The sequence below is a fragment of the Drosophila innubila genome, assembly GCF_004354385.1.
Source record: "Drosophila innubila isolate TH190305 chromosome 2R unlocalized genomic scaffold, UK_Dinn_1.0 1_C_2R, whole genome shotgun sequence".
NCBI classification, from domain to species: domain Eukaryota; kingdom Metazoa; phylum Arthropoda; class Insecta; order Diptera; family Drosophilidae; genus Drosophila; species Drosophila innubila.
This window is the reverse complement of record NW_022995374.1, coordinates 6,058,252-6,085,834: the sequence shown is the minus strand read 5'-3', so window position 1 is coordinate 6,085,834 and position 27,583 is coordinate 6,058,252. Positions and strand designations below refer to the sequence as shown.

At 37.9% G+C, this 27,583-nt stretch overlaps 8 protein-coding genes across 8 annotated transcripts; 6 read left to right on the top strand and 2 right to left on the bottom strand.

Moving 5' to 3' along the window:
* The first annotated feature begins 424 nt into the window (after positions 1-424).
* On the top strand, positions 425-1,366 carry LOC117784752 (tctex1 domain-containing protein 1-B). Its single transcript, XM_034622560.1, has 4 exons — positions 425-500; positions 745-816; positions 882-1,081; positions 1,145-1,366. The coding sequence occupies exons 1-4, from the start codon at positions 435-437 to the stop codon at positions 1,308-1,310; spliced, it is 504 nt and encodes a 167-aa protein (XP_034478451.1). The 5' UTR covers positions 425-434; the 3' UTR covers positions 1,311-1,366.
* A 1,411-nt stretch (positions 1,367-2,777) lies between these two features.
* LOC117785119 (RNA-binding protein spenito) lies at positions 2,778-6,158 on the bottom strand. Its single transcript, XM_034623023.1, has 3 exons — positions 6,044-6,158; positions 5,129-5,752; positions 2,778-5,067 (listed from the first exon to the last, which is right to left on the bottom strand). The coding sequence occupies exons 2-3, from the start codon at positions 5,677-5,679 to the stop codon at positions 3,237-3,239; spliced, it is 2,382 nt and encodes a 793-aa protein (XP_034478914.1). The 5' UTR covers positions 5,680-5,752; positions 6,044-6,158; the 3' UTR covers positions 2,778-3,236.
* A 949-nt stretch (positions 6,159-7,107) lies between these two features.
* LOC117785163 (zinc carboxypeptidase) lies at positions 7,108-8,627 on the top strand. The gene is made up of 2 exons (XM_034623072.1): positions 7,108-7,408; positions 7,476-8,627. The coding sequence occupies exons 1-2, from the start codon at positions 7,133-7,135 to the stop codon at positions 8,466-8,468; spliced, it is 1,269 nt and encodes a 422-aa protein (XP_034478963.1). The 5' UTR covers positions 7,108-7,132; the 3' UTR covers positions 8,469-8,627.
* Positions 8,628-9,154: 527 nt separating this feature from the next.
* Positions 9,155-12,675, top strand: LOC117783320 (polyadenylate-binding protein). The gene is made up of 3 exons (XM_034620686.1): positions 9,155-9,533; positions 9,610-10,598; positions 11,534-12,675. Exons 2-3 carry the CDS (start codon positions 9,918-9,920, stop codon positions 11,756-11,758), a joined length of 906 nt encoding a protein of 301 aa, XP_034476577.1. The 5' UTR covers positions 9,155-9,533; positions 9,610-9,917; the 3' UTR covers positions 11,759-12,675.
* A 1,623-nt stretch (positions 12,676-14,298) lies between these two features.
* Positions 14,299-16,545, bottom strand: LOC117782766 (kinesin-like protein subito). Its single transcript, XM_034619798.1, has 4 exons — positions 15,903-16,545; positions 14,827-15,844; positions 14,587-14,767; positions 14,299-14,527 (listed from the first exon to the last, which is right to left on the bottom strand). Exons 1-4 carry the CDS (start codon positions 16,411-16,413, stop codon positions 14,420-14,422), a joined length of 1,818 nt encoding a protein of 605 aa, XP_034475689.1. The 5' UTR covers positions 16,414-16,545; the 3' UTR covers positions 14,299-14,419.
* Positions 16,546-16,714: 169 nt separating this feature from the next.
* LOC117782767 (mitochondrial folate transporter/carrier) lies at positions 16,715-22,585 on the top strand. Its single transcript, XM_034619799.1, has 5 exons — positions 16,715-17,699; positions 20,164-20,317; positions 20,379-20,733; positions 20,930-21,075; positions 22,059-22,585. The coding sequence occupies exons 1-5, from the start codon at positions 17,546-17,548 to the stop codon at positions 22,240-22,242; spliced, it is 993 nt and encodes a 330-aa protein (XP_034475690.1). The 5' UTR covers positions 16,715-17,545; the 3' UTR covers positions 22,243-22,585.
* A 1,428-nt stretch (positions 22,586-24,013) lies between these two features.
* Positions 24,014-24,648, top strand: LOC117784390 (loricrin-like). Its single transcript, XM_034622115.1, has 2 exons — positions 24,014-24,044; positions 24,103-24,648. Exons 1-2 carry the CDS (start codon positions 24,032-24,034, stop codon positions 24,549-24,551), a joined length of 462 nt encoding a protein of 153 aa, XP_034478006.1. The 5' UTR covers positions 24,014-24,031; the 3' UTR covers positions 24,552-24,648.
* Positions 24,649-25,754: 1,106 nt separating this feature from the next.
* LOC117784389 lies at positions 25,755-27,388 on the top strand. The gene is made up of 3 exons (XM_034622114.1): positions 25,755-25,944; positions 26,412-26,615; positions 26,674-27,388. The coding sequence occupies exons 1-3, from the start codon at positions 25,836-25,838 to the stop codon at positions 27,153-27,155; spliced, it is 795 nt and encodes a 264-aa protein (XP_034478005.1). The 5' UTR covers positions 25,755-25,835; the 3' UTR covers positions 27,156-27,388.
* The last annotated feature ends 195 nt before the right edge of the window (positions 27,389-27,583 follow it).

Genomic DNA, 27,583 nt, shown 5'->3' with positions numbered 1-27,583 from the left:
TTTCAAACGGAATATTATTTTTATCATGATTTGACCTCTAAATTTATTCTGCATTCAAATATTTTTAAATTCGTTAAAAAAATTATTTTGCTCTAGTTCTAGCCTCTGATTTCGATACTCTTTAAAGACTTTTAAATTATTTTAGCTCTTCAAATTCGGACAATACTGACTGCAGGGTGTTAAGTTGTCCAGTTTCTCAGTCGGATGGGTCGTGGGGTTGTGTCGTGGGCAAGGTCAGTTAAGTGAATTGTGTCATTTATTGATTCAACATTCGCGCTGGGAATTGTGATTGCCAAGACGACGAGCCGTAGCCACATTGTCAAACTGCAAATGGCATAGTAATAAATATATAATAGTCATTTGTGGTTTTATGGCAAACCGCGACGCACTTAAAGAGTCAACAAATTCGAGGGAACACGCCACGACGGGGCAAAATGGCCAGCGCAGCGAGGAATTGGTCGGGTCTGGTTACGCTATGTCTGGGCCAGGAACGTGAGAAGGTACTACGATAGATATTGTGATTGATTTTGTGATTATCTACGACATGAAAACATGGATAGTTTATGTGTGTTTAATGAACACATGCTTGTTACCAGCAATTTTGGTGGTCGGGGAAAGAAGCCTAATCAAAATTTGGCCAAGTCACGCATATAGTTGTAGTGAATCCTCTAGCTCCATTAAGACCGTTTGTGCCTGTAATGTAATCCGTTTTCCTTTCGACACTTTCCTTTTGTCACCATGCAGAGGCAGGTAAGCAGCCAGCGCGCATCCCTGACCAAGTCCAATGTGGGTGCGCCATTGGGTGCACCTCCTAAGGTAAGTGGCCCAAATTAAGCATCCATTTGCAAAAGAGACTCATGTGTTGCCCATTCCCATGACAGGCGTGTATACGTTATCTGCCCACCTATCGCCTGGATCCAAAGAACCCATTGAACAAGGAGCGCTTGGAGATTGCCATGAAGACCATTATGAACAAGAATTATAACGATGACTACTTGTTCCACCCAAAGCAATCCCATCACATGGCTGCCCAGGTCAGCGAAGAGATCAAAAGCAGCATCAAACTTCTCAACTTTGATAGGTGTGTGATAATATTATAATATCTAATTGCACTTCAATATATCTTCATTCCTTGGTTCCTCAGATATCGTTATGTGGTCTTGGTTACTGTTGGTGAGTTACTCATGCAAGGACTTTGCTCCATGATGAACTTCCTGTGGGACGCCGATAAGGATGGTTATGTTAGCTATGCCATCAAGACACCCAAATATTTTGCTGTCTGCACTATATTCTATTTATATTACGACTGAAAAGGCTTTCAACTGGGTGTTTTATAAAATGTTATAAGCTAGATAATCAATTTTCAAGAAAGAATAAATAATTATTTTCATGTTATCAAATAAAAATTAAAAATATAAAAAAAATGTGTTATGATTATGAGATCGCTTGGGATATGAATTTAACAAAATAATGTAAAATGTATGATTGTATATAGATGATGAGGAAAATTGTTATATTTCCTTACGAAAGCCTTGGATAGCAGCTCCAATTTCAACGTCTGATTTATCACTTATTCACTTTGTTGCACAGTTAAATCACAATAACTGAAACTCGTTTACCACTGCATAGGATAGATAGGATAGAACATCACTTGCCGCTTTAATAAATTAATAGGCCACACACAAATTGATTCCGATTGTTGATATTTTATTTGAATATTTATTTATTGTATATATAATAGGTATAATATGGTGAAGCATAATTATTTGCAATCAACTCACAAATTCAATCTAATTAATAATTTGTATACGATTAACTTGATAACTTGTATTTGAATTTTGAAGGAGTCATAGATATAGTATATATATTTGTAATATATAAGGTTATACATTGGCCAAACACATACACGCACACACACACAGACACAGACACTTCAGTATAAGAGAGAGAAAATCATCTACAGATATATAATTTTGAAAATATATATATATATATATATATCTGTTGACACATTGTATTTTAATTGGATATATAGTATACACCATGGACAGATCGAGCGATAGATCAGACCACACGACACAGAACTTGTTGTTGTTATTGTTGTAGTTGTTGTTGAGAGCAACCATAAGAAAACCAATGTAACATTTGCAAAACCCATTTAAACGATTTCAATATTTTGAAACAAATGCTACACGACGTTCTCTTTTCGGATGGAAATGAAAGAACAATGCAGAAGAAACAGGAGATCAGATCGGATCAGGTCACTGCACAATAATGGTATATATATATATAAATATATCTTTGAATATATGTATATGTGTATGGGAACAGATTCAAACCACTTGTAATAGCACACGGAAAACCCAGCAGAGTACAGTAAGGATTGGCAAAATATCCATAAGGAAACAGATTCACTTTCATAAAACTATTTCGTATCTTTTGATAATGGGGTCACACTTTTTCCACTATTTTGTTCACACAAATCATAACTTGTACGCCAACAATCAAATTATAACTCTCAAAACTGATTCAACTTATTAACACAATACAAAAGAAGGTAACACAAAACTTGATACATTTTTGTCATATTTGGTTTTTTTGATTAAACTTTATCATTGTTGTTTGTTTTGTTGATATTAAATTTGCACTAATTGCACATTGAAAAAACAGAAATTTTTTATGCATATCATTAATGTTTACACTGTTAATTCTTTTTTTTATGTATGTATATACAATTTAAATGAATACAAAAATTAAATAATTATAGAATTTGAATACTTTTGGCACAATTGTAATAAAAAAAAATAGAACTGTATTAACTTTTAAAACTGTTTAAACTTTACACTCTCACTACACAGAGAATAATCAGAATAATGTATAATCTTGCTTTTTTTCATCATAAACAAAAGCCATAAATAAGTTTGTTTTGTCTGCAAAAAGAACAATAATTAATATTGGATTAATTGAAGTGGAAAATCATCTCGTCTCGTCTCATCTCATCTGAGGGTGTCTCTTGTTGCTGTCGCTTTCCTGATCAAAGGATGTTAATTTAAACTCGCTATAGGATTGATTTATGCTTCTACCAATACATATACACACACGTTCATACATATCTACTCTATGTATGTTGTGTATGTATGTTGTGTAAGTCTACGATATATATATAACGTGTCCACAGAACTAGATTACTTGTTCCTGCACTTGTTCTCTGTTGTTGTTGCTGTCACAGATTGTCTTTAAGCGGTTCCGCCACGCACAACAACAATGACCAGATGATCCTCCTTCAAGCCCTCCTCGGTGAGGCTGTGACAGGTGCGCTTCAGTAAATCCGTTGAGAAGTCGCACGGCGGGAACGCGTATAGCACACCGGTGGCTTCCGTCTCCTTGTTGAGCAGCGAAATGACGCCAGCTGCTTCCTTTTGCTTCAGATAGGAGACTAGATTGCGCAATGGACGTGTCTGCACGCTGGCATCATCGCAATCAGTGTCCACCGTGGAGCCAGCCAATCCCATGAATATGGCATGCGATGATGAGGACGCAATCCGCTTTTGTACATCCTCCAACTTTGGCGGATCGAGTCGCAGTCTCTGTGTAATACGCAAATTGTGTTTGCCCTCCTCGTCTCGCATCAGAGATTCCACAATGTCCGTATCGCCGTCTGTCAAATGAAACTTGGCCGGGAATAAGGAACTCTTTAGTATGAGGGCACCTGTCCAGATTGTACTACACTTGCGTGCCACCTCAGGCACGGTCGCTGCCGAGCCGAGGACATCATTGCGACGAGTCGAAGTATCCGAATCGGAGCCGGGAGAGCGTGCACGCTTTATGGGCGAACGGGAGCGGGAACGCTCAACTCCGGGTTCCCGAGAGCTGGAACGAGCACGATCATAGGACTCGCCAGGTGGACGTCGCCATTCGTCATCGGCACCACCCGGTGGTGGCACAGATGACGCTCCGCCCATTGCACTGGGATGCGGTGGCCTGTGCACATCATTGTGATAGTGATACATGCCACGTCCACGACCACGATAGCCGCCACCACGACCGCGATAACCGCCGCGGGGCGGATAAGGTGAATAGCCACCACGTGGAGCATATACCGCCGTCTCCTCGTAGTAGGGATCATACTCTGGTCGCCTGTACTCGACGGCACTCTCGTCATACGCCGGCTTTGAGGTCTTAAAGGGTGCAGCAGGCGTTGAGCCCGGCAGCTCGGCAAAGTCCGTTCGCAGTCGACGCTCCGGTCCGCCCAATGGGAATCCACGCATCTCCTTGACAGCTGAGGTGGCTGCCTCAACCGTCTCGTATTGGATGTAGGCATAGGGTTCGCCCTTTTGATATTCGATCTTCTTAATGGCACCGAACCGATCGAATTCCCGCTCCAGCTGTGTCACCGATGTCCAGGCGCCAAGTCCGCCGATCCACATGCGGGTGGCCGGCGTAACCTTGCCGTAACCAATTTTGCACTGGAATTTACCAATGTACTGGCCGGATAGCTCGATCTTGGCACGATGCGCCATGTCCAGATTCTGATAGCGCACAAAGGCAAACGCGTTGCCGGTGCCAGGTGGCGGTCTCTTGATGTCAATATCATCGACTACGCCGTATTTGCCAAATATACGACGAAGCTCGTCGTCGGCAATGGTCACCTCGAGGTTGCCAGCGAACAGAGTACGCGTTGAGAGTGGATCATCTTCCGGTTGCACGTGATGCAAATAATTGGGGAACTTGTCCTTTTTGCTCTCGGGCTTCTCGTACGGAACATGTGGTCGTGGTGCCATTGGACGCATTGGAGCGTACTGATGAGGCGGCGGATGGCCGTGCAGATGATGAGGATGAGTGTGCGGATGACCCCGATGCATGGGCGGACCACGGGGCGGGTGTGGGTATTCATGGTGCATGGGACGATATTCGCGAGGGTGCACAGCATGCGGATGAATAGGAGGACCATAGCGATCATAGGGATCTATGGGTGGCCTTCGATGATCCAAGGGCACACCCGGTCCCATCGGCGAACGAGAGTAGTGATACCGCTCATAGTCCGGCGGAGAAATGGAGTGGCGTGGTCTGAAAATATATATATGAATATATATAGAAATATATATTGCACTGATTTGATTTCAGTTACCTGTACTCTGGCCGCGTTGTTGACTTGTACACGGGCTCCACAATGGCCATCTTATCGTAGATGATAAGACGCGGCTTGTGATGCTTCGCCTCACGTGCATCTTCCGGCGTACGGAAGCAGACATACGCGACGCGCTCATCCAGGTCATGGGCTAGCCGAACACTAAAGTCGCCAAATTTCTTGTACTCGCGATACAGTGTCTCCTCGATAAACTCATCCGGCGCCTTTGGCGGCAGAGCACTGACGCACAAGACCTTGTAGCCAGCGGGACGCTCGGCAGTTGGTGGACCACGCATGTAGGGCTCCCGATGCGGAGATCCATACCGACCACGGGGACTGGGCGAACGCTCCAAGCGACGACGCATGCGCTCCGGCGATATACGCTCTGGGGAATCGCCCGGCACACCGCCTCCATTATCATAGCCACGACCCATACTCCGGGAGTTGCGTACTAGATTACCTCGGCCTGGTGAGCGGGATGCGCTGCGCTTCATATTGTGGATTTTGACTGTAATACGATCGAGATCAGCTCCTTCTCTATGAATACTCATGAGCAGGAGCAGAATCAGAATCAGATGAGATAGCTACGCCAACTGTGCGACTGTCTCTTTCTTGTGACAATGTCTGCAATTACATACACACGTTTATATATTAATAAATTTTGTTAATGGATTTAGTTAAGCTCATCGGCGTTTTTAATGAATGCATTACCTATTATATGTACACATGTAATGTATTCTATGCACAAGGTAAGTAAAAAAAAAAAAGAAGCCGCAAAAAGAAAAAAAAATGGCGGCGTTTGACTTTCTGCGTCGACGATGTAAGGTAAAGGTAAAGAAAATTACGGCTACAAATGGATGCGAATGCATGCTGCTAACAAAGCAATCTATTTAGTTAACGTAGTTTATTACTCACCACTAACTTATTTAGCAGATTTTATTATAGTGCACTTTATAATTACTAATTTTATTGATTGGCACTGAAAATTTCAACTTCCTGCGGCTTGCGAATTCTTTCTGTATTCGACGAAAAAATTAGAGTTGTGTCTTCCCCAAAAGAGCAATCGATGGAAATATCGATTCATCGATTGTTTTTCACACTTTTTTAAAATTACAAACCATTTTTAATACAAATAAATATATTTTGATATAACTTAATTGACGGTCTTCAAACTAATTTAATAAAATGGAAATATCAATTATTAGACATCCATATTTTTTTTTGCTGAAAACATCAAAATCATCGATTTAACTAAACATCGATGATTCTTCAGCTCTACTAGTTCAGTTAAATTAACTTAATTGGAACGACTCAATCAACTCCGGCTCCTGAACAAAAATGATTTGGATCAGTTTGCTATAAAAAAAAATTATATCAAAAAAAATACAAGACAATTCAAAAAAAAAAAATTTTGCAAAAAATTCTAGAACAACAAAAAATCTGAAATTGGGTTCAAAAATTAATAAGTTTTAAGTACAAAAAATCAAACCAGATCGGAAACTTTTTCCGGATGGGCAACCCACGGTTTAAGAACGCCGCGCCGAAAAAAAACTGCATCCATACACTTTTATTTTAATTATTTCAAGCAGAAACCTATATTATTTATTGCAACATCCAATACATTTATACATACATATGCAAAATGGAATGCCAATATTGTGCGCCAGCTGCGTTTATAGGTATGCTAGGTACGCGAAATCTAAAGAATTTCCCACAACACCAAATTTTATAACAGCAATAAAATGAAATTAACAAGGAACTGACCAACAGCTGTCTGCCTGCCTGCACAAACATAAATACGTATGTAAATATGTACCTGCACAAGTTTGTAAGTGTGTGCGATGCTAGTATTACTCGCTCTCTCGCTCGCGCTTTGTATGTATGCAAGTGTGTTTATATAGTAAACAGACGATAACACAGTTCTCTCAAATGGAAAATTATAGAATTCAGCATACGCTTAAATGGCAAATATGCGAGCGACTACTAGTCATTCTACTTTTGACAATGTCTGCGAACGGTAACAAAATTGAAGGCGTCTCCGACGACACTGGTGTTGTGAAAGATCAGGCACGGTACGACCACTACCGCATCTATAATGTCCAGTTTGATAACGAGGAGCAAATCAAACTGTTCCAGCAGCTGGAGGAGCAGAGCGACAGTCTTACCTTTATTGGACACGCACGCGAAATTGGCCAGAAACTTTCCATTCTGGTCGCGGCTCATCGGGTCGCTGATTTTGCGGATTTGCTAAAGACCTACAAACTGGAGCATCGTGTTTTGGTGTGTTCTTGCATATTTAAGCTAACGATTCCATATGCTAATACTATTTACTTTTTATTGCGCACAGACTTATAATTTCCAGGAGAAAATTGATCGCAATATGGGTGAAGTTTTGCCCGAGAACATTGATGTTTCGAAATATGATTGGCAGCACTTTTTCCACTTGAAAACCATTTACGATTGGATGGATGACATGGCCAGCAAGTATCCGGATCAACTAAGCGTCCTTGACATGGGCACCAGCACCCAGGGGAATGCCATCAAAGGCGTTAAACTTGGTAACAATCCGGCCAACAAAGCCATCTTCATTGAAAGTGGAATACATGCTCGAGAATGGATTGCTCCGGCCACAGCCACTTATATAATCAATGAGCTGCTCACCTCAAAGGATGAGCGCATCCAGAAGCTGGCAAAGAACTTCAATTGGATCGTGTTTCCCTGCGTTAATCCCGATGGCTATAAATATACCTTTGAGCACGATCGCATGTGGCGTAAGAATCGACAGTTGTTTGGAACTTGCCGCGGCGTGGACCTAAATCGAAACTATCCCGATCATTGGAACTCGACAGGATCAAGCAGTGATCCTACCCGCTATGATTATGCCGGTCCTAGCGCTGGAAGTGAGTTGGAAACGCAGCGATTGATTGAGTTCATACGTGGACATGTCGAGAAGGATCAAATTAAGACGTATATTGCCCTACACTCGTATTCACAAATGCTCATGTTCCCATATGGCTACACAAAGGATCATGTCTCCAACTATGATGACCTGCAGGAGTTTGGCAAGAAGGCGTCGGCTGCCATTAAAGCTGAAAGCGGTCGCGATTACGTTAGCGGCAATCTGTTTGAGACCATTTATCCCTCGAGCGGCGGCAGCATGGACTGGGCACATGCCGAGGCGGGCATTCCCATTGCCTACACCTTTGAGCTACGTGGACCTCCCGACAGTCAGGACCTTTTCATACTGCCAGCTGTTGAGATCCAGCCAACGGCCAGCGAAGCCTTCACTGCAATCCGCACAATTGTCGAAGCCGCCGCGGAGAAGGGATATTACAAATGAGACAATTATATTAACAGATAACAGATATTCTGGAAGACTTGACGTATAACGCATTTTAAATAACTTTTATTATTGTATACTTGCGGTACTATCTTGTAAAAACTCGATGGCTTTACTGCTTTGCCAGATAAGAAAATAAATATCAGCATATGTAGTACATACAAACTCGTTTATAAGAGATATCAAAGTTGTGTGGTCTTTGTGGTTTAAATATGCGCGCTCAATGTATTTTTTTAAGCAGCAAACGATATACCATCCTTAGTTCCCGCAAAAAATATACCAGAACATCACACCACGACCACACTTGTAAATGTTAATTTTAGGTAATGTCAATTTTAAAATGCAATAACTTTGCCAGAAGTTAATAATTTTATGAAAGTTCAATATTCAAAATTAGATAAAATTAAGGAAAACATTAAAAATTGTTGGTTTGAAATTCGAAACATGAAGAGGAGAGAAGATACAGATGTAATTTTAAATAAATATAAAGAATCGACAAAATTCCAACAAAAACTCTGTAAAAATTTAAGTAATTCTAGTTTCAAAATAAGGAAATTGTCTTAAAAAGGTGTAAAATCTTGAAGTAATCATTTTTGTCAGTTTCCAAAATGGTGCAAGTTGCCAGATCGCAAAATTATGCGGGGTGGCAGCCTGTGGGCCGGGTGGCAGCCTTTGGACCAAAACAGTGCTGCTACACCAGTTTTGCCAAAAATTTTAGGGGGTCACACTGTACACATCCCTATAGGTCTCGGCAGAAACATATAGATTTTTTTTATTAAACACTCGCAATTTAACAATAAAAAAAACAAGCCGAAGTAGTTACGTTTTTTATTGCTATAACGTAGAATAAGAAGCATCACTTTGTTTGCAACGTGTACGTGTAAGGTAAGCAAGCAAAGCGAGCCAAAAGTGAAAGTCCCAGAAAAAGTACAAAGAGAGATAGTGAGAGAGAGAACGGTGAAAAAGAGCCAGAGTCTGGGTGAGAGAAAAACGATTTTTTCAGAGAACAACGCGGATTTTCGTATTTGCTGTGGACGGGGAAACGTGTGAACTGAGCAGAACCTGGTGAGTATATTTTCATGCCCGTTTGCAATTGGTATTTTTGTATTTGTTGTATTTGTATTTGCATTTTCAATTGAAGCCGAAAATAATTTGAAAGCAGAGAAACCAAAAGCAGAAGAAAAGCAACGGCGCCAAGCGAAACGAAACGAAAAGAAAGAACGAAGAAGGCAAACAACTAAAACAATAACAACAAAAATAATAACTAGAGAAAAATAAAAAGAAAACGAAAAAGCAAAGAAAAGAAAAGACAGCGCGCTGCCGAAGACCGTCAAAATTCTGAGCCACAGCCAGCACCACCACCACCACCACAACCACACACCACCTTACAGCACCAGCACCTGCACCTTATTAGCTGCCACCACGCTCCACCACAAACAGCCAGCCATAATGTTCGTCAATTCGATGACGTTCCGTGGAAATCCGGCTAACTATCATCAGCAGCAGCCGACGCTTAATCACCATACGCTGGCTGCGGCCGCTGCCCATCATCAGCAGCAACTGCATCATCATGCTGCAGCGACTGGGCATCTCGGTCATGGTGTTGGTGCTGGGCATGCGGCCAGCAATCATTTAGCTGCTGCAGCCGTGCTCGGCAGACATGGCCATAACTCGCTGAATGCCGGGCACACCTCCAGCTCCCAGTCGCATTCGAATGGTGCACTGGCCAGTGGCAGCAGCGGCAGCAGCAATAGCTCACCGGATAGTGGCAAGATTTACATCAAGAATCTGGAGCGTTCGATTGACAACAAGGCGGTGTATGAGACCTTCTCAGTGTTTGGCAACATTCTCAACTGCAATGTGGCCAAGGATGAGGAGGGCAATTCACGTGGCTATGGGTTTGTCCACTTCGATTCGGAGGAAGCCGCCCGTGCGGCCATTGAGAAGGTCAACGGCATGCTATGCAATAATCAGAAGGTGCATGTGGTCAAGTTCATACCACGGCGAGATCGCGAACAGGAGAAGGCCACCCATTTCAAGAATCTGTATGTGAAGAACCTAAGCGAGGAGTTCACCGAGCAGCATTTGCGTGAAATGTTTGAGCCCTATGGCCGCATCACCAGTCACAAGGTGCGTACATATACGTATACATATATCTCTATATATATATCAGGGACTGCAAATAATAGTTATGAATTTAAAAAAATTGACAACTTAAAAATTATTATAAAAATTGAGTAATAAATATTATTTAAGATTTTTAATTAAAATTATAATAAATATAATTTTTAATTTCAATTTTTATTATAATTATAAAAATTGAAGAATAGAAATCCAGTCTAAATTTCAAATACCTTAAACATCCTTAATATACGTCCAGTAAGGCTGTGTAATGTATCATATGAAAAGTATTGAGTCACATATAAATATTTTTAGATTTTGGAAATACGCCACTTGGTTTAAAAGATATTTACATTCAATTTTTATAATAGAAATTGACAAATAATTTTATTTTTGATTTTTATAATACAATTTGAAATAATTAATTATTTATAGTTTTAAAATTTAAAACTGAAATTAATAATTATTTTTAATTTTTAAAATAAATATTGAAATTAACAGTTATTTTTCAAGTTTTTTAAAAAAATCAGCAAATATTTGTTATTTCATAATTTTCATTTTAAAAATTATAACTGTTATGGTCCCTGATATATATATATATATATATATTTGTTTGTGCAATTTTGCAAATATATATATTTTGTTGGCCAGGGGCGGTGGCGGTGACAGTTGCGGGGGTGCGTATATATTGAGAGCCAATTGCAGATGAACCATGTGGCACAGTTAACCCAACTCTTAAGTGAGTAGGAGTAACACGGCTCTCTCTCACAGTAGCACTCTCTCACTGTCACTCTTAGCCATGGCTCTCTGCGCATGCCCAACGTGAAAGCGTGGTTAGAAACATTAATTGGCACTCAAAACAGTGTGTCAAGAATGCATTCCATTGATTTGTTAAGTATGTTGTAATGATTGCTCCTAATTATCCTATTCCATTCCTGCTGCAGCTCATGCTGGATGAGGAGGGACGCTCGCGCCGTTTTGGATTTGTGGCCTTCGAGAATCCACAATCGGCGCTGGCCGCCGTCATTGGATTGCATGGCAAGCAGCTGGGCGACAACAAGTTCTTGTATGTGGCACGGGCGCTCAGCAAGAATGAGAGACAGCAGGAGATCAACCGTAAGCTGGAGGAGCGTAAACGTCAAAAGGCCGGACAAATATTCTACTACTAAACAAACAAAAACAAATATTTGGCTGCAGTTTTTCAAAACAAATGAATGAAGAAACGAAAACAGTTGGAGCGATTTGGAGAAAACGAGAAGTTTATTTAGAGATGTCCCCAAAAACACCTTCCCTCCCCCGCCCCCATAAACACACACAATCTATACACATCTAGCTATATCTACTATATACAAGAAATTATATTGTGCAGCTAACAGAACAGAACAGAAGAGTTACAAAAATAATGCAATTACACACACAGAGAAAGCACATAAGAGACATGCAATTACATTTAGGCATAGGCAACCCCTCCCTCGCCCTCCCCTTCGCACACACCCCCTAAACACACACACACACTCCCCCAAATGAAATCTACACCTGTAGAAATTGAACACAGAAGAATTGAGTGAAATGCAAAATCCGATTTCTATATAGTAAACATAGAAATGATAATAAAAATTCGCTAGTTTTTCTTTAAATTCCTTTCGATTAGATGTTTGTCTCTTGTTGAATTTAATGAGGAGAAGCTTTTTTAGACTCCAGAACAGAGTGCGTACGCATTATTCTAATCCATAAAATACTTATAGAGCACGCAATTAGCAAGTGAAATCTAAGATCGAGATCCGAAGCGTAGCTACAACACCATGTACGACCATGGGCAAATAATGAATATTTACACATACTATATTAAACAAAAATATATTAAAAAAAAACAAATAAAAAAAAAAAAACAAATACACAATTGATGTAAAATTCTATAAACAATTAAAGCACCCACTTTACGTATATAAAGGAAAAAAAAAACAAAAAAGAAACGAAAAAAAAAAACATTACACGCTGTAGTTTAAAAGCGTTTATAATAATACTCACACACACACACACACACACTATCTAATGCTAGTTTTTTAAAAGAGCAACAATTGAAAAATGAAAATAAGGAAATTCTAGAAAAACAACAACAACAGCGACAGCAAATGCACGAGGGAAACTCTTGTGTGCAGTTGTTGTTCTTGTTGTTGGTGCAATGAGTATTAACATTTTTAGCAATTACAAAACATTTTTGTAATTTATTGTAAATTGTTTCAAGTAGCTACAAAAAAAAAAAGAAGAAAAAAAACAACATGCAACATTGAAACCAGCAAAGCAAAAAAAAAAAACATAAACAAGAATTCAAAGAGAATACCTTAAATAAATAATATGTATGTGTAACACAAATGCAAATGTTTAAATTTTTTTAGAAAAACATATACACACACACACACAAATAAAAATGAAAAGAAAAGAAATGCGGAAAATGCGCCGATACAAGCAAAGCGTGTAAACAAAGCTCAGCACATTTATAAATGAACCGGAAAAATGCAAATACTACATTAATAATTTAAGATTATTGAGCTTAATTTTTAAAAACAAAAGAAAAACAATGTTTCAAAGAACGCAAAAACAAAATGAAAAATTTCCCAAGAATAATTAAACACTCGAACAAATTTGTATAGTTAAAAAAGAACAGGTAAACAGAGAATAAAAAACAATTGAAAAATATAGTAATTAAATAAATGGAAAACCTTAAGCCCCATACATAAAAGAAAAACTCAAACACTTTATCAATATTTATTATTTAGAATTATTTAATTGAACCTTGTTTTGAGTCGTAAGAAGCTGCTAAGCAAAATAGACAGCTAAAAATAATAAATATAATTTACAGGAAATTTGGTAGTATTAGTAAACATACACTCACTCACACACACGCAATATGAATTTAGAAAAATGGAAAAATATTTATGCAAAATGTACAAAAAAAGTAAAAAAAAAAAACAAAACAAGAAATCTTTTTCGTTTGCAAAGCAAATGCGACATATGTGTATTTTTATCATTAATTGTAATAAAACGGAAATTTAATTGCTTTTGCAGAATTGAACTTAAAAACAAAAACATAAATCCGACAACTATGATTATGAATATTGAATAGAATGAGAAAAACAAAAAGGAAACCTTGAAATATAACCTTTTATAGTACTAAATTTTTAGCCAGTACAATTTAAATGAACGTAATGTAAAACGTTAATGCAAAATTATACATGATATATATGCATATTTACAAGGCGAAAACCCGAAAACAAAATAAACAAATCGAAAGAAAACAAAAAACTTAAAAAAAAAACACAATTCCAAAATTTATAATAAATACTCTATTTTGCACATTTTGCTAAATGAGACATTAATTACAAACATATAATACGAATTTTACTATTATTATTTTCTTGATTTATTTTTTTTAATAAACTATATATATTTTTTGTGCAGTAGTGGATCTTACATTATAATGTTGAGTTCCCCAAAAGAACAGTTACACGCAGACACACGCATAGTACAGATATACATATATGTATTTATATATATGTAATTCCATTGAAAACAAAACTCCTAATTATAAACATATTAAAAATCAAGAAAAAGAAAATACCTACTTATTAAAAAAACCAAGACGATATGAAATTAAATGATGAAAAATCAAGATGAAGTAATGCAGTAATATGAGAAATTTGAATAAAAATGCTTTTGCAAAAAGTGTTTAAAATTGAAACAAATATTCTTATTTTCCTTCCTTCTTAACATAACAGAAATTTGAAACTTAAAAACAAACATATGGAATATATGTAGACATGGGTAAAATATTAATCATCATCGATTACTTCGATATCGCTATTCGCTGATTTGAGCTCCTCAATTTCATCCTGCAAGTCCTCGATCTGCTCGTCGTACTGACGCTTAAGGGATTCAATCTATTGATTGAGAAAAGTATTGTTATAAATCTTAATTTTGGGTTGAGTAGAGACATTACCTTTGCCTCAAATTCTCGCCGCTGTATGAGTAGCAGGTTCTCATTCCGCAGCTCGGCCTGTTTCTTGATCAAATCTATGCTCGATCCGAATCCATCGGTTAGTTCCCTGCGCAATTTCTCCTCCTGCAGCTGCATCTGATGTACATGATTCAATTTTAATTGCTCGTTTTCGGCACGCAGACTGTAAATAAAATTAAGTCAATCATAAAAGTTAGTCAGCTTTTGAAAGAGTCTATTTACCTGATAATCTGGCGCTCCAGTTCATCAACGTAATCCTGCGACCGGTTTGTTGAGTTCTGATCGATCTGGGCAAAGGCCGAATATCGCGTATTGTGCTGTTTTACCAGCGGCTGCTTGAAGATTATGTTCTTTGCTATGGACGCAAAGCTCAACACGTTGAGGTTCTCTTCATAGAACTTGTCCAGAGGCGTTACCGTCACTATCATGGCCAATCTCTCCTTGCCCAATAAAGCCGCTTGCAGTAGCAGTGTTAGCTTGGAGTCGCGATACGGTATAACATCTGTATTGTTTCGTTTCTTTGATGAGCTCGCCGCATCCATGCAACGTCCCAGCACCATCAGGGATGTGTTAATGCTTTGCGCCTCCCTTAATCGTGATCCGACCGTACCCGTCTTATCCACCCGTTCAGAACCGGCAAGATCACAGAACTTGTAGGAGCTGTGTGTGGTCATACCCGTTCGATGGTACTTGAGCACATCCACTGTGAACACACAATGGGATCGACTCGAGTTGGCATTCACTGACGTTGCTGCATAGCTGATTCGTTGCTGTCCCAGTCTAAGCAGCTTGATCGCATCTTCTCCGCTTTTCACAAATACACTGGTCAATCCCTTGATGAACACCTGACCCTTGTTGCATACGATTTTGAGGGTCTTGCGTCGTGGTTCGGCCATAGTTGCCTGCTTCGGTGGCATGGTTAACAGGTCGTAAACGAGCTCGTTATAGATTTCCACAAATGACACCCATATCATCACAGACACATCTGTCTCTTCCATCTCAACAAAGTTATGATCCCCTTTGATCGCATGATGCAGTCGATGATACTGTGCACTTATGTCGGGACATAACGCCAGCAGCTCTTTGCGGATTTGCAACTCTTTAATGGCCTTCTCGTCCTCCAATATCAGCATGCGTGCATTGATCAGCTTCAGCTTGGGCGTAGAGTAGATTTGTTTATGGTACATTGTGAAAATGTTTTCCAGAGCGCGCGGTAAAACTCCAGCTCTCGCATTGTCGCCTGTAATTAAACAAAATCAGTATACGTATAATCAATATAGACATTTCCAACCACATACCAAGCAGGGTGTAGGTTTTGCCCGATCCAGATGTGCCATATGCCATGATAGTAACGCATTCCTCATCCACTATCCGGGGTCCCACGCATATGTCGTAGACATCGCGTTGTCCCACGGAGCTATCCAATATTGTGGAGAAACTAAAGTGCTTCTCCATGCGATTGCTGTTGTTGCTATTGTTTTCATTGGTGGCTGCACATGTAATCAGTGTATTTCCGGCATCCGAGATGCAATATAGCTTGGAGGGCGACTCCACAGGTCGCATACGCAGAAAGACTTGGGGACCTGTCTCCACCTCACTGCTATCTGTCATGTAGGCATCATCGTCGCCGTTTGTTGTCGCGTATTCCGATTCTGTGTCCGAACAGTCCGTCGAACTGTCGCTAAATTCCGGAATTACCTCGTCAAACAACCGCTGCTTTTTGTTTGGACGAGGTCGGAAACGACGATCCACGCTTGGATCTCGTGGCATTAGAAACGAGCGCTTTTCTTTTAGCATATCTTTATCCATTGTCTTGCAGAAAACACAACTTTTAAGTAAATTTCTTTCTTCTCGTTTTGGCGGCCTCTCAGATAGAAAGACGCTTGTTTTGTTGCCAGCTATTTTGAAATAGAGTTGTATTGAATCGTTCGCACTAAGTTCTATTGAACTAGTCCCTAAAGTGAACGACAAACTAAATCCCTGATTGTTGTTCATTTAGTTCCAATAAAAAAATCGAGAAAGATTCGGAAGATTTTGCTGGGTGGCAATCTTTGGACAGGGTGGCAGCACTGTAAGAGAGTGAGTGAAAGAGAGAGTCTGCAACTACAAAAAGCCCCATCGGCTGACAAATCGAATCATTCGTGTTTTCTTCGTCGTTCGGTAAAGCTGGGCCAAATAGGCAGAAATAAATTGTGCACGCGCATTCAAGAAATCCAGCATTATTTAATCGCCCTCACGTGTATTTTGCAATAGTGAAATAATACAGAGATACAGATAGAGGAAGTACTCAAAGTCTAATTGTGGAAATCAACAGAAATGCATACGTACATTACATAAGCAAACGGCAGAATTCGAAAGTCATTTTCAACTAATCATATAATAAAAAGGCAGCAACAAAGCAACCTCGTCACAGCAGATAGAAATACATTTCGTCAGCAATAAATATCTGCACGCTTACACATGTATATGCCGATTAATGTATGTATTTAGCTGCAGAGTTACAGTAAGAAAACTACTTGGAAACTGAACTGAGTCAAATTGCCAAAGAGAAAATATGTGCTCGGCAACAAAGCAAAGGCAGAAATGTATAAGTATACGTAGTAGCAGCAGCAACGGCAACAGCAACAAGAACAACAGACAAAAATCGGCGCATAGCAACAAGACAAATTCGTCAACAATTCAAATTGCGGCCATGTGCAACGAGTCTCTGTGACTTTTTGATTACAAATCAAACTCACAGCGTAGCTGCAAAAGCTCCAAAGCCAAAGATTGTAAATAATACAATAATATTACGAATACATAGATAGTACAATTGTAAGTTGCACAAATATTAAAGAGAGAGAAATCGAAATTGATTGCGCTGCATTAAGAAATTATTAAGAATATTCAACAAATTCAGAGTCAAACACACACAAAAAAAAAACAACAAAACAATATCAAAATGAATCCAAGCACAGCGCCGACCAGTCCCAGCAAAATCAAATTTAACGTATTCTCACATGTTAAATACGAGCATCTAGTTGCGGGAGTATCCGGCGGAGTTGCATCCACGCTAATATTGCATCCATTGGATCTTATTAAAATACGCTTTGCTGGTAAGTAACAACAACAACAACGAGCAATTAACTCCACTCTCTTTACTTAAACTGCTTCACTCTCTTGCACTGACATAAGTATGTGTGTGGGTGAGTGCCTGTGCGTGTGTCACGTGACTGACCAACTGAGAGCATTCTCTTTTGTTTGCATCGCTTTATTCTTATCGCATTGCATTCAGTCGTCGTCTTTTGAAAACTTTCCATGGAAATGTTTGGAAAAGCGGCAAATTGAATCAAACAAGCAAGCAAACAAACAGCTGCAGTAATAAGTTCACTTTTTATTCTGTTTTCAATCATTTCACACATTTGACATGTATTTATTGAGTTGTTGACAGGTTTTTCAAATCTCGAAATTTCGTGACCGATTAGGCTTCATTTTTTTTGACTTATCATCAGTCAGAAATTGGCCCTGATAAGCGCAATCAACAATCGTATTACCACGCCCCCAAAAGAACGAGTATATTGCCATATTGTTGTTTATTTGCAACATTTTATTGCATTTATCATATACATATGGAATACAAAATTCGATATTAACTTTCAGGCTTATGACTCAGCGCTTTAAGCAGATCTTTATTGTTTATTTCCCATACTACTCTTTTCAGCATGTGCATAGTTATAGTTGTCCTCGTTTACAGTTCAGTGTGTATTAATTGTTTCCGCATATTCGGATTTTCAATAAAATAAAAAGACAATAATAACAAAAACAACTGGAACAGGTTTTTCAATGTGCGTAAACAATTTATTTATTCAATTTTGCAATGCAATAAATACTTTCTGCTTAGTTAACGTTTCACACCGACTTGTTTAAACGCCAAAAAGCGCCAATTTCCAGTGTAAATATATTCAAATGTAAAAAATATTTGCATATATGTACGGTTTAATTATTATTGAAATCGGACATGAGCCTCAACAAAAATAACAATAACAAGTTAAGTTGTTTATGCGAAAAAAGAAGAGAGGCAGAAGCTGATAATGATAATGATACCATATAGAGTTAGCTTGATCTTCAATACAGGCAGTAAAAGCGTATGCTGACGCCATCTGTTGCTTAGAATTCACAACTAAAGCACAAACATACACACTATTGCAGACACACGCGCATGAAGTATGACGCACCTAGAGGGGGAATAACAACAAAAGGAAAATAAGCAAAACGTCAGCGACGGACTTAAACTTGTTTATCTTTATTTCATTATTTTTTATTTTGCACTCGTTCGTATTCAGCGTCGGCATCACGTGACGAACGTGTTGACTGTACATTGCAGAGCTTTTAACGGCAACTCGCGCAACTGTCAGTTTACACACACACGCACACATTGAACTGGTTTCCAATTGGATTGTTGTCAAGTGAGAGAATCTGATCGTAGGGCACAAAATCAGCTGTTTTGTGTTGCGTGGATATCAAAAGTAAATTAGGAGTCAAAATACAGTAGTCTCTGGCTACAAGTGCTAACTTTTATGGCATTTTGTAGCTTGTCTTTGGTGTCCCCAGGTTATATACACTATATACAATAGCGAAAACTGTGTGTTCTATAAATAATCTGAACGGCAGACGAGCCCCTTCATTTGTTGTATTCTGTTCTGTTGATTGAGGCGCTGTTGTCAGGCCAGGTCAGAATTGTGCTGAGCCGTCAGCAAATGTTATTAGCATTTCAGCTATTTGTTATTGCGGTTTATAAATAAAGTGTGTGTTCTAACGAGTACATAATAGCAACAGCTTATTTTCATTGGACTCTTATCACATCCGTCGCGTGTAATTAGCGCTATCTCTCTTCTAGCCACAACAACAAAAACAACACAGGCAGCAACGAAAACAACTTGTTGCTGTTGTTGTTGTGCTTCTTGTTATTCCGGCCATTAGCCAGGCTGTGAAGTCAATAACTGGCTGGGAAGCGTACAGTCTCAGGCCAATTTACCAAAAAAATAAAAAAATGAAAGCAGCTTTTGAATATTCAGTTATTATTAAACAGCAATTTTGAATTTGAATAAAGATAATATAATAAAAGTATATAAAAAATATATACATATATCTTGTTAAGTAATTGTAATTGTTAAAAAAATAATAACAATATATTTTTCAAAAAATAATAACCCCTTATTGGTAATATCCTAAAAAAGAAATAAAAATATATAGAAATTTAAATAAATTTGAAAAACAGATATATTGCCCATACTTTCTGATATATGTAAAACAATATGAGTTATGCTTAAATTTAAATTTGATTATTATTAAAGAAAATCACTGCCCAATTTTTAAATTAAAAAAATAAATGTGTATCTTTAGAATCGCAAATATTGATAACTCTCAAACTGAATTGGTTTTTCACAGCCGACAGTCAGTCTCTTTGTCACCAATGTAAACTCAAGGCTGTCTCTAGGTCTAGAGTCTAGACGCCTAAATAAACACTACTCATAATATACAGCTTATCATTAACAAGCATTGTTTGATTTGCCATTACAGTGAACGATGGACGGACGGCGACAGTGCCACAGTATCGTGGTCTGGGCAGCGCCTTTACCACCATATTCCGGCAGGAAGGCTTCCGTGGTCTCTACAAAGGTGTCACACCCAATGTCTGGGGCTCGGGCTCGTCGTGGGGTCTTTACTTCATGTTGTAAGTAGACTTGCAAATTGTCTTGCCACTTGGTATTTTAACACTCGTTGTATTTTGGCAGCTACAACACAATAAAGACATTCATTCAGGGCGGCGATGCGACGACGCCACTTGGTCCCGCAATGCACATGTTGGCCGCCGCCGAGTCTGGTGCACTCACACTGCTCTTAACGAATCCCATTTGGGTGGTCAAGACACGGCTGTGTCTGCAGTGCGATTCGTCGAGCAGTGCGGAATATCGTGGCATGATGCATGCCCTGGCCGAGATCTACAAGACAGAGGGAGTGCGAGGACTGTATAGAGGCTTTGTGCCCGGCATGCTGGGCGTTTCCCATGGAGCCATACAATTCATGACCTACGAGGAGATGAAGAATGCCTATAATGAATACCGCAAGCTGCCCATCGATACTAAATTGGTTGGTACACATATTTATATAAAATACAAACCATCACATGACCAAACAGCGCGTATTTTCATATGAATATACAAATGTATCTATTCAAGTCTATATATACATTGTGTATATCCATTGGGAACGATGACGCCTTTGGCAGCTGTCCCATCTTTTAAAGGTTGTTCGACATTGCGACTAACTCTTGCTTCTTCCACAGGCCACAAGTGAATATTTGGCATTCGCGGCGATATCGAAGCTGATTGCCGCCGCAGCGACATATCCATATCAGGTGGTGCGGGCACGTCTGCAGGATCATCATCATCGCTATAGTGGCACCTGGGACTGCATCAAACAGACTTGGAGGTACGAACGCATGGGCGGTTTCTATAAGGGACTGGTGCCGTACCTGGTCCACGTAACGCCCAACATTTGCATGGTTATGCTTATTTGGGAAAAGCTGACCAGCTAAAGTCGCTAGAGTATTAATTATTAATCTAGTAAACTAAACTAAACTGAATTCATTTAGATCATAGAATTAGATAAACAACATATTGAATTTAAGCACTCTTGAATATACGAATCTATTTCTAATTTGCAAACAAAATGTGCTTAGCTACAAAATGACAAAAACGTTATCATAATTTGTATTATTATTATGATTTGTTTAGTTGTTAATAGTAATTAATTGTAAGTTAATTCCATAGTTAGTGTAACTACTAAATTGAATCGAAACTTGTTGTCCTTAAAAGTGAAATCCAATTTCAACAACTTTAGTTTAGTTTAGCTAAATTATTTATATTTATTTAATAATCACATAATGTAAATATGTCATTTTCATTTTGGCAAAAAGATTCTTCATAATAATTTTGCAAATGGTTTATGCTTTTAAACTACTTTTTAACTTGACATTTATGAGTACATAAGCATATTACATTTAAATGTAAAACTAAAAAAAAGCATTGTGAACAAAACTAGAAAAGAGTAAAGAAATGCGACATAAAGTAAATAATAATCAACGAAAGAAAGAATGAAAAAAACAAACTTAAGTACACAAATTAAATTGCCAAGAAACCAAACTAAAGAGTTTCCCCCACAAGTTTTCAATACGAGTCTTTTCATTTTGTCAAGGGGCAGGTTGCCTCAGATGCTTGCAACATGAACAACTCACAACTTCTGGCTGTTGTAGTAAGTAATACAGTAATTATATAAATACTATGTACACTAGTTTGTGTCCAAATTGTGCAGAATCTCTTTGCTAATCTGAAACGCAGGCATTGTAAGTAGCTTAGTTCATTGGCATCCATATTTACTCATCCATCTATCCATGTTGTTACTTCTCATTGCAGGCACGAGAGGGCTGTTGGTTTCTACAAGGGTCTCCAGGCGAATCTGATACGTGTGGTTCCCGCCTGCATGATCACGTTCCTCGTTTACGAGAACGTTTCACATTTCATGTTGACACAAAAGAAACGCCGTGAATTATTGCTGGACGACGATCCTCCACGTAATAAAGCTGCAAAGGATCAATAAGAGGGAACATCCTACTTACAGTTACTAACAAGTGTCATAATGCACAACTACCTGATATGAGAAATGGCATAATGTTGATCATTCGATCCATTTTTCATCTAGTCTCCTAAGTGTCTTATGAATAACAGCAAAAAACGAATAATAAATGGGATCTGTTGGAGGCTTCGCTGGAACGATATTCCTTGGCAACTGCATTGATGTAGACTTAAGATTTAGTTTTAGAAATTTCTAAATTCCAGTAAACGTAACAATTTGTACATTGAAGAAAACGTACAGAATATTTTATAATTACTTAAATTTATAAAACGACTGTTGAAAATAAAAAGTGTTAAGAACATCACAATTAACTGACCTAAATTTTATTTGCACTTCAAATTTGCTCACTTTTTGTTGCATATTTATGGGCATTTTATTTGTAAGTATATATATTTTATGGGATCTGTCACGCCTTCTTCTGCCTGTAATTAACACGTCTCTTTTGACAAACTGAATATACCCTTTGTTCTTTCGAAGTACAGAGTCTAATGTTTTTCAACCAACTGTAAGCTTTGAGAGCTTTCATCATTTTAATATTTTTAGTATGGATATGTTATGCTGCTTTGATCAGTATATGTAATTTAGGGATAGACGTAATGAAATATATAATAAAATCAGGGAATCAAACAGAAGAGCAAAACAGAGCAAAAATATTTTTTGAACGAATGTAAAAATATTTTAATGCAGAATGTATTAAGAGGCCAAGTCATGATAAAAATGATATTCCGTTTGAAAATCGGTTCAGTTTTGGTCAAGTTATGACAGTTTGAAGTTGGTCAGACTTCAGATTTAGGCACTTTACAAGTCAAAATTTTTGTCCAATTCTTCATGATTTTTTACAAAAAAATGAAAGTTCTCAGAATCAAGTTTAAAGCTTTGGAATGCTCTCAGTCGCCTGTCCATGCTGAGCTCTCGTTCGGAGAGAGTCGTCGGCTATGACGCTAGCGGCATTTGTTTATCGTAAAATTGAACCGTATATAAATTGAAACATAAATACATAGTGCCCATATTGCTCGAACTTTTTCAACATGTCAGGCATTAAAAAGTGTGGAATCACTATTGCCCTCTTGAATGCTATATATTCATTTGCATACACTTATACTTCTGCCAAAGATGCGCTTCATTCGGATATACGAGGTACAATATTTTTATTATGCAAGTTTTGTAAATCTGTGTGTACACGAAAACATAAGTTATAAGTTATTTTCGCAGTTAGTTTTACTTTACTTTTCATTGTCATTAAAATTTTAAGGCAACATTTTTTTTGCAACTGAAATTGCCTTATCGGTAAAATATAAATAAAATGTATAAGAATTTTTGGGAAAAAAAATGCGGGTTTTTGGGTTTGGTTATCGATACTTACATATTATTTGTGTCAGCCATGGTGTGAATAATTCGATGTCATTAGCTCAACAAGGGTATAAGCTGGGAAAATATCCTTCTTTGATTTGTGACCATATTCAGTTCAAACTCTCAAATGTGATATAGTTTATTTTATTGACTTTATGTATCTTATTAATTTCACATGGTGTCAGCTATTTGAACGATTCTCTTTATTCTAGATGTAATGCCTTTCGTATGGTTAATCGCCTATATTTTTAACGAGAGTCTGAACCTATTCCTCGTTCATTGGTTAGTCCACAACGATCTTAGAGCCATTTTGCTGTGGTTCTCTTACACTGGATTGATACTTCTATATCGGATCTTTGGATTGAACTGGAAAGAACGGAGTTCAACTTACATAATTATCGCAATGGTTGTAAATGGTGAGTACTTTTGGTTATTCAAATTTGTTTACAACTAAATTGAGTCTTGTTTCAACAGCTTATATACTCATTTCGTCTATTGTTATGTATAAAGTCGTTGCTCACATCCAAGCAAAAAATGCCGTAAGATTGGAAACTGACGACAATCTGCCAGAAAATTCAAGGAGAGAAGCTAACAGAACTGGAACCGCTTACACTCCTAGAACTTATTGCTGGAATACGAATAGTTCAAGACATTATAGTACACAGCCCGAATTCTATTCAGATAGTTCCAATTCGAGTTGTTGTGATAATAGCTGTGGTGAAGATAATCAATCTGGAGGAGGAGGCGATGGAAGTTGCTGCGACGATGGAGGTGGATGTGACAGTGTAGGTGACTACGACGATGGTGGTGGCTACGACGATGGTGGTGGCTACGATGAAGGTGGTGACTACGACGATGGTGGTGGCTACGACGGAGGATGTGACGATGGAGGATATGATTGCGGAGGAGGCGATGATGACTGAATGTTCAACTGCCGTCATCTTTAATATACAAAGATTATTTTACTATGAATAATAATCTCGAATAAATCAAATGATAACATAAAACCAATTAAAACCTCATCAAATGCCTTTAGAAATGCCTTAAGAAACTATGCATTTAAATTTAATTTATTTTACCAAGTTTTTTGTTCGTATTGTAACTAATAATAATAAAACAATGTACAATTGGTAAATTTGTACCAATACAACACTAATAGTTTTATTCGTTGGTACACTTTTTCCCAAAGTCTGGTACCAAATATATTCATGGTTGCCAAAGCCAAGCTGGAAACATTTGCTCTTAATTATAAACATTCTCTTTTTAAAGCGCTCTCTTGTTTCTGTATGGATTGTTGTTTATTTATGCAAAGCGATTCTAAACTTGATTCTCATTATGTTTATACTGGGGGATTGTCGTAGAGCCATATTATATTGATTTTTCTTCACCGCGGTGTTATTATTGTATCGGCTCTTTGGCATTAATTACACCGAACGGAGTGCAGTCTACAACTTTCTCGCAATGTCTCTTAATCTTGAGTACTTTCTGTTCATATTTGATAGCAAATAAAATGAGTATTTTTTCAACAGTTTTCATATTCATCGCGTTTATTGTTATGTTTTTGGTGGTTCTTGACAACCCGTCGAAAAATCAGGAAAGATTTGAAACTTTCAACAATTCGTCAGCTAATCTAGAAGGAGCAGTTAACCGTACTGGAAAAACTTCTAGGCATACGAATATTGGCTGGAAACCGAATTATTCAAGACATATTAGTATAGAGCCTGGATTCTATTCGGGAAAAAATAAGAGAAATGATGAGACTGTGTTCAGCGAAGGAGAATTTGGATGCATTGCCTTAAAAGAACTATAAATTTAAACGTACTTTATTAAACAAAGTTTTTGTATATGTATTGTAATTAATATTAATCAAACAATGTAAGCATATTTTATTTATTATCAAGAGTAAATCTACATACATATTAAAACTAAACTAAACTAACAAACTAAAACATTAACCAAAATGTACCAATTTAAGAAACTGATACAATGTATCAACTAATAAATATTGTACCAATTTTGGAAAGAGTGTACCGTGCTCATATATAGAAAAAAGCTTTGGAATGCTCTCAGTCGCCAGTCCATGCTGAGCTCTCGTTCGGAGAGAGTCGTCGCCTATGACGCTAGCGGCATTTGTTTATCGCAAAAGTGAACCGTATATAAATTGAAACATAAATACATAGTGCCCATATTGCTCGAACTTTTTCAACATGTCAGGCATTAAAAAGTGTGGAATCACTATTGCCCTCTTGAATGCTATATATTCATTTGCATACAGTTATACCTCTGCCAAAGATGCGCGTCATGCGGATAAACAAGGTACAACATTTTTATTATGCAAGTTTTGTAAATCTGTGTGTACACGAAAACATAAGTTATAAGTTATTTTCGCAGTTAGTTTTACTCTACTTTTCATTATCATTATATTCTTAGGCAACCTTTTTTTTTGCAACTGAAATTGCAGTATCGGTAAAAAATAAAGAAATAATGTATAAGAATTTTTGAAAAAAAAATTCCGGTGTTTGGGTTTGGGTATCGATACTTACATATTATTTGTGTTAGCCATGGTGTGAATAATTCGATGATGTCATTAGCTCAATAAGGGTATTTTCATGAGTGTAGAAAGAGATAAAAAATGAGTGCGAAACACTGGGAAAATATCCTTCTTTGTTTTGTGACAATATTCAGTTCAAACTCTCAAATGTCAGACAGTTTATTTTTTTGACTTTATGTATCTTATTAATTCCACATGGTGTCAGCTATTTGAACGATTCTCTTTATTCTAGATGTAATGCCTTTCGTATGGTTAATCGCCTATTTTATTAACGAGGGTCTGAACCTATTTCTCGTTCATTGGTTATTCCACAACGATCTTAGAGCCATAATGCTGTGGTTCTCTTACACTGGATTGATACTTGTATATCGGATCTTTGGATTGAACTGGAAAGAACGGAGTTCAAATTACATAATTATCGCAATGGTTGTAAATGGTGAGTACTTTTGGTTATTCAAATTTGTTTACAACTAAATTGAGTCTTGTTTCAACAGCTTATATACTCATTTCGTCTATTGTTATGTATAAAGTCGTTGCTCACATCAAAGCACAAAATGCCGTAAGATTGGAAACTGTCCAAAATCTGCCAGGAAATTCAAGGAGAACAGCTAACAGAACTGGAACCGCTAACACTCCTAGAACTTATGGCTGGAATACGAATAATTCAAGACATTATAGTACACAGCCCGAATTCTTTTCAGAAATACTTGTGAATGAGAGAAATAATGAGTCAGTATTCAGCGAAAGAGAATTCGGATGCATTGCCTCAAGTGTCTTGAATCACCAAGATAGTTCCAATTCGAATTGTTGTGATAATAGCTGTGGTGCAGATAATCAATCTGGAGGAGGTGCCGATGGAGGTTGCTGCGACGATGGAGGTGGATGTGACAGTGGAGGAGGCTACGACGATGGTGGTGGCTACGACGGAGGATGTGACGCTGGAGGATATGATTGCGGAGGAGGCAATGATGACTGAATCTTCAACTGCCGTCATCTTTAATATACAAAGATTATTTGACTATGAATAATCATCTCGAATAAATCCAATGATAACATAAAACCAATTAAAACCTCAGCAAATGCCATTCGAAATGCCTTAAGAAACTATGCATTTAAATTTAATTTATTTTACCAAGTTTTTTGTTCGTATTGTAACTAATAATAATAAAAGAATGTACAATTGGTAAATTTGTACCCATCCAACACTAATAGTTTTATTTGTTGGTACACTTTTTCCCAAAGTCTGGTACCAAATATATTCATGGTTGCCAAAGCCAAGCTGGCAACATTTGCTCTTAATTATAAACATTCTCTTTTTAAAGCGCTCTCTTGTTGCTGACCAAGAGTAACTGGAACTATATAAAAAAGGCTAACTTGACAGCACTGATTCAAAGTGGCGTGCGG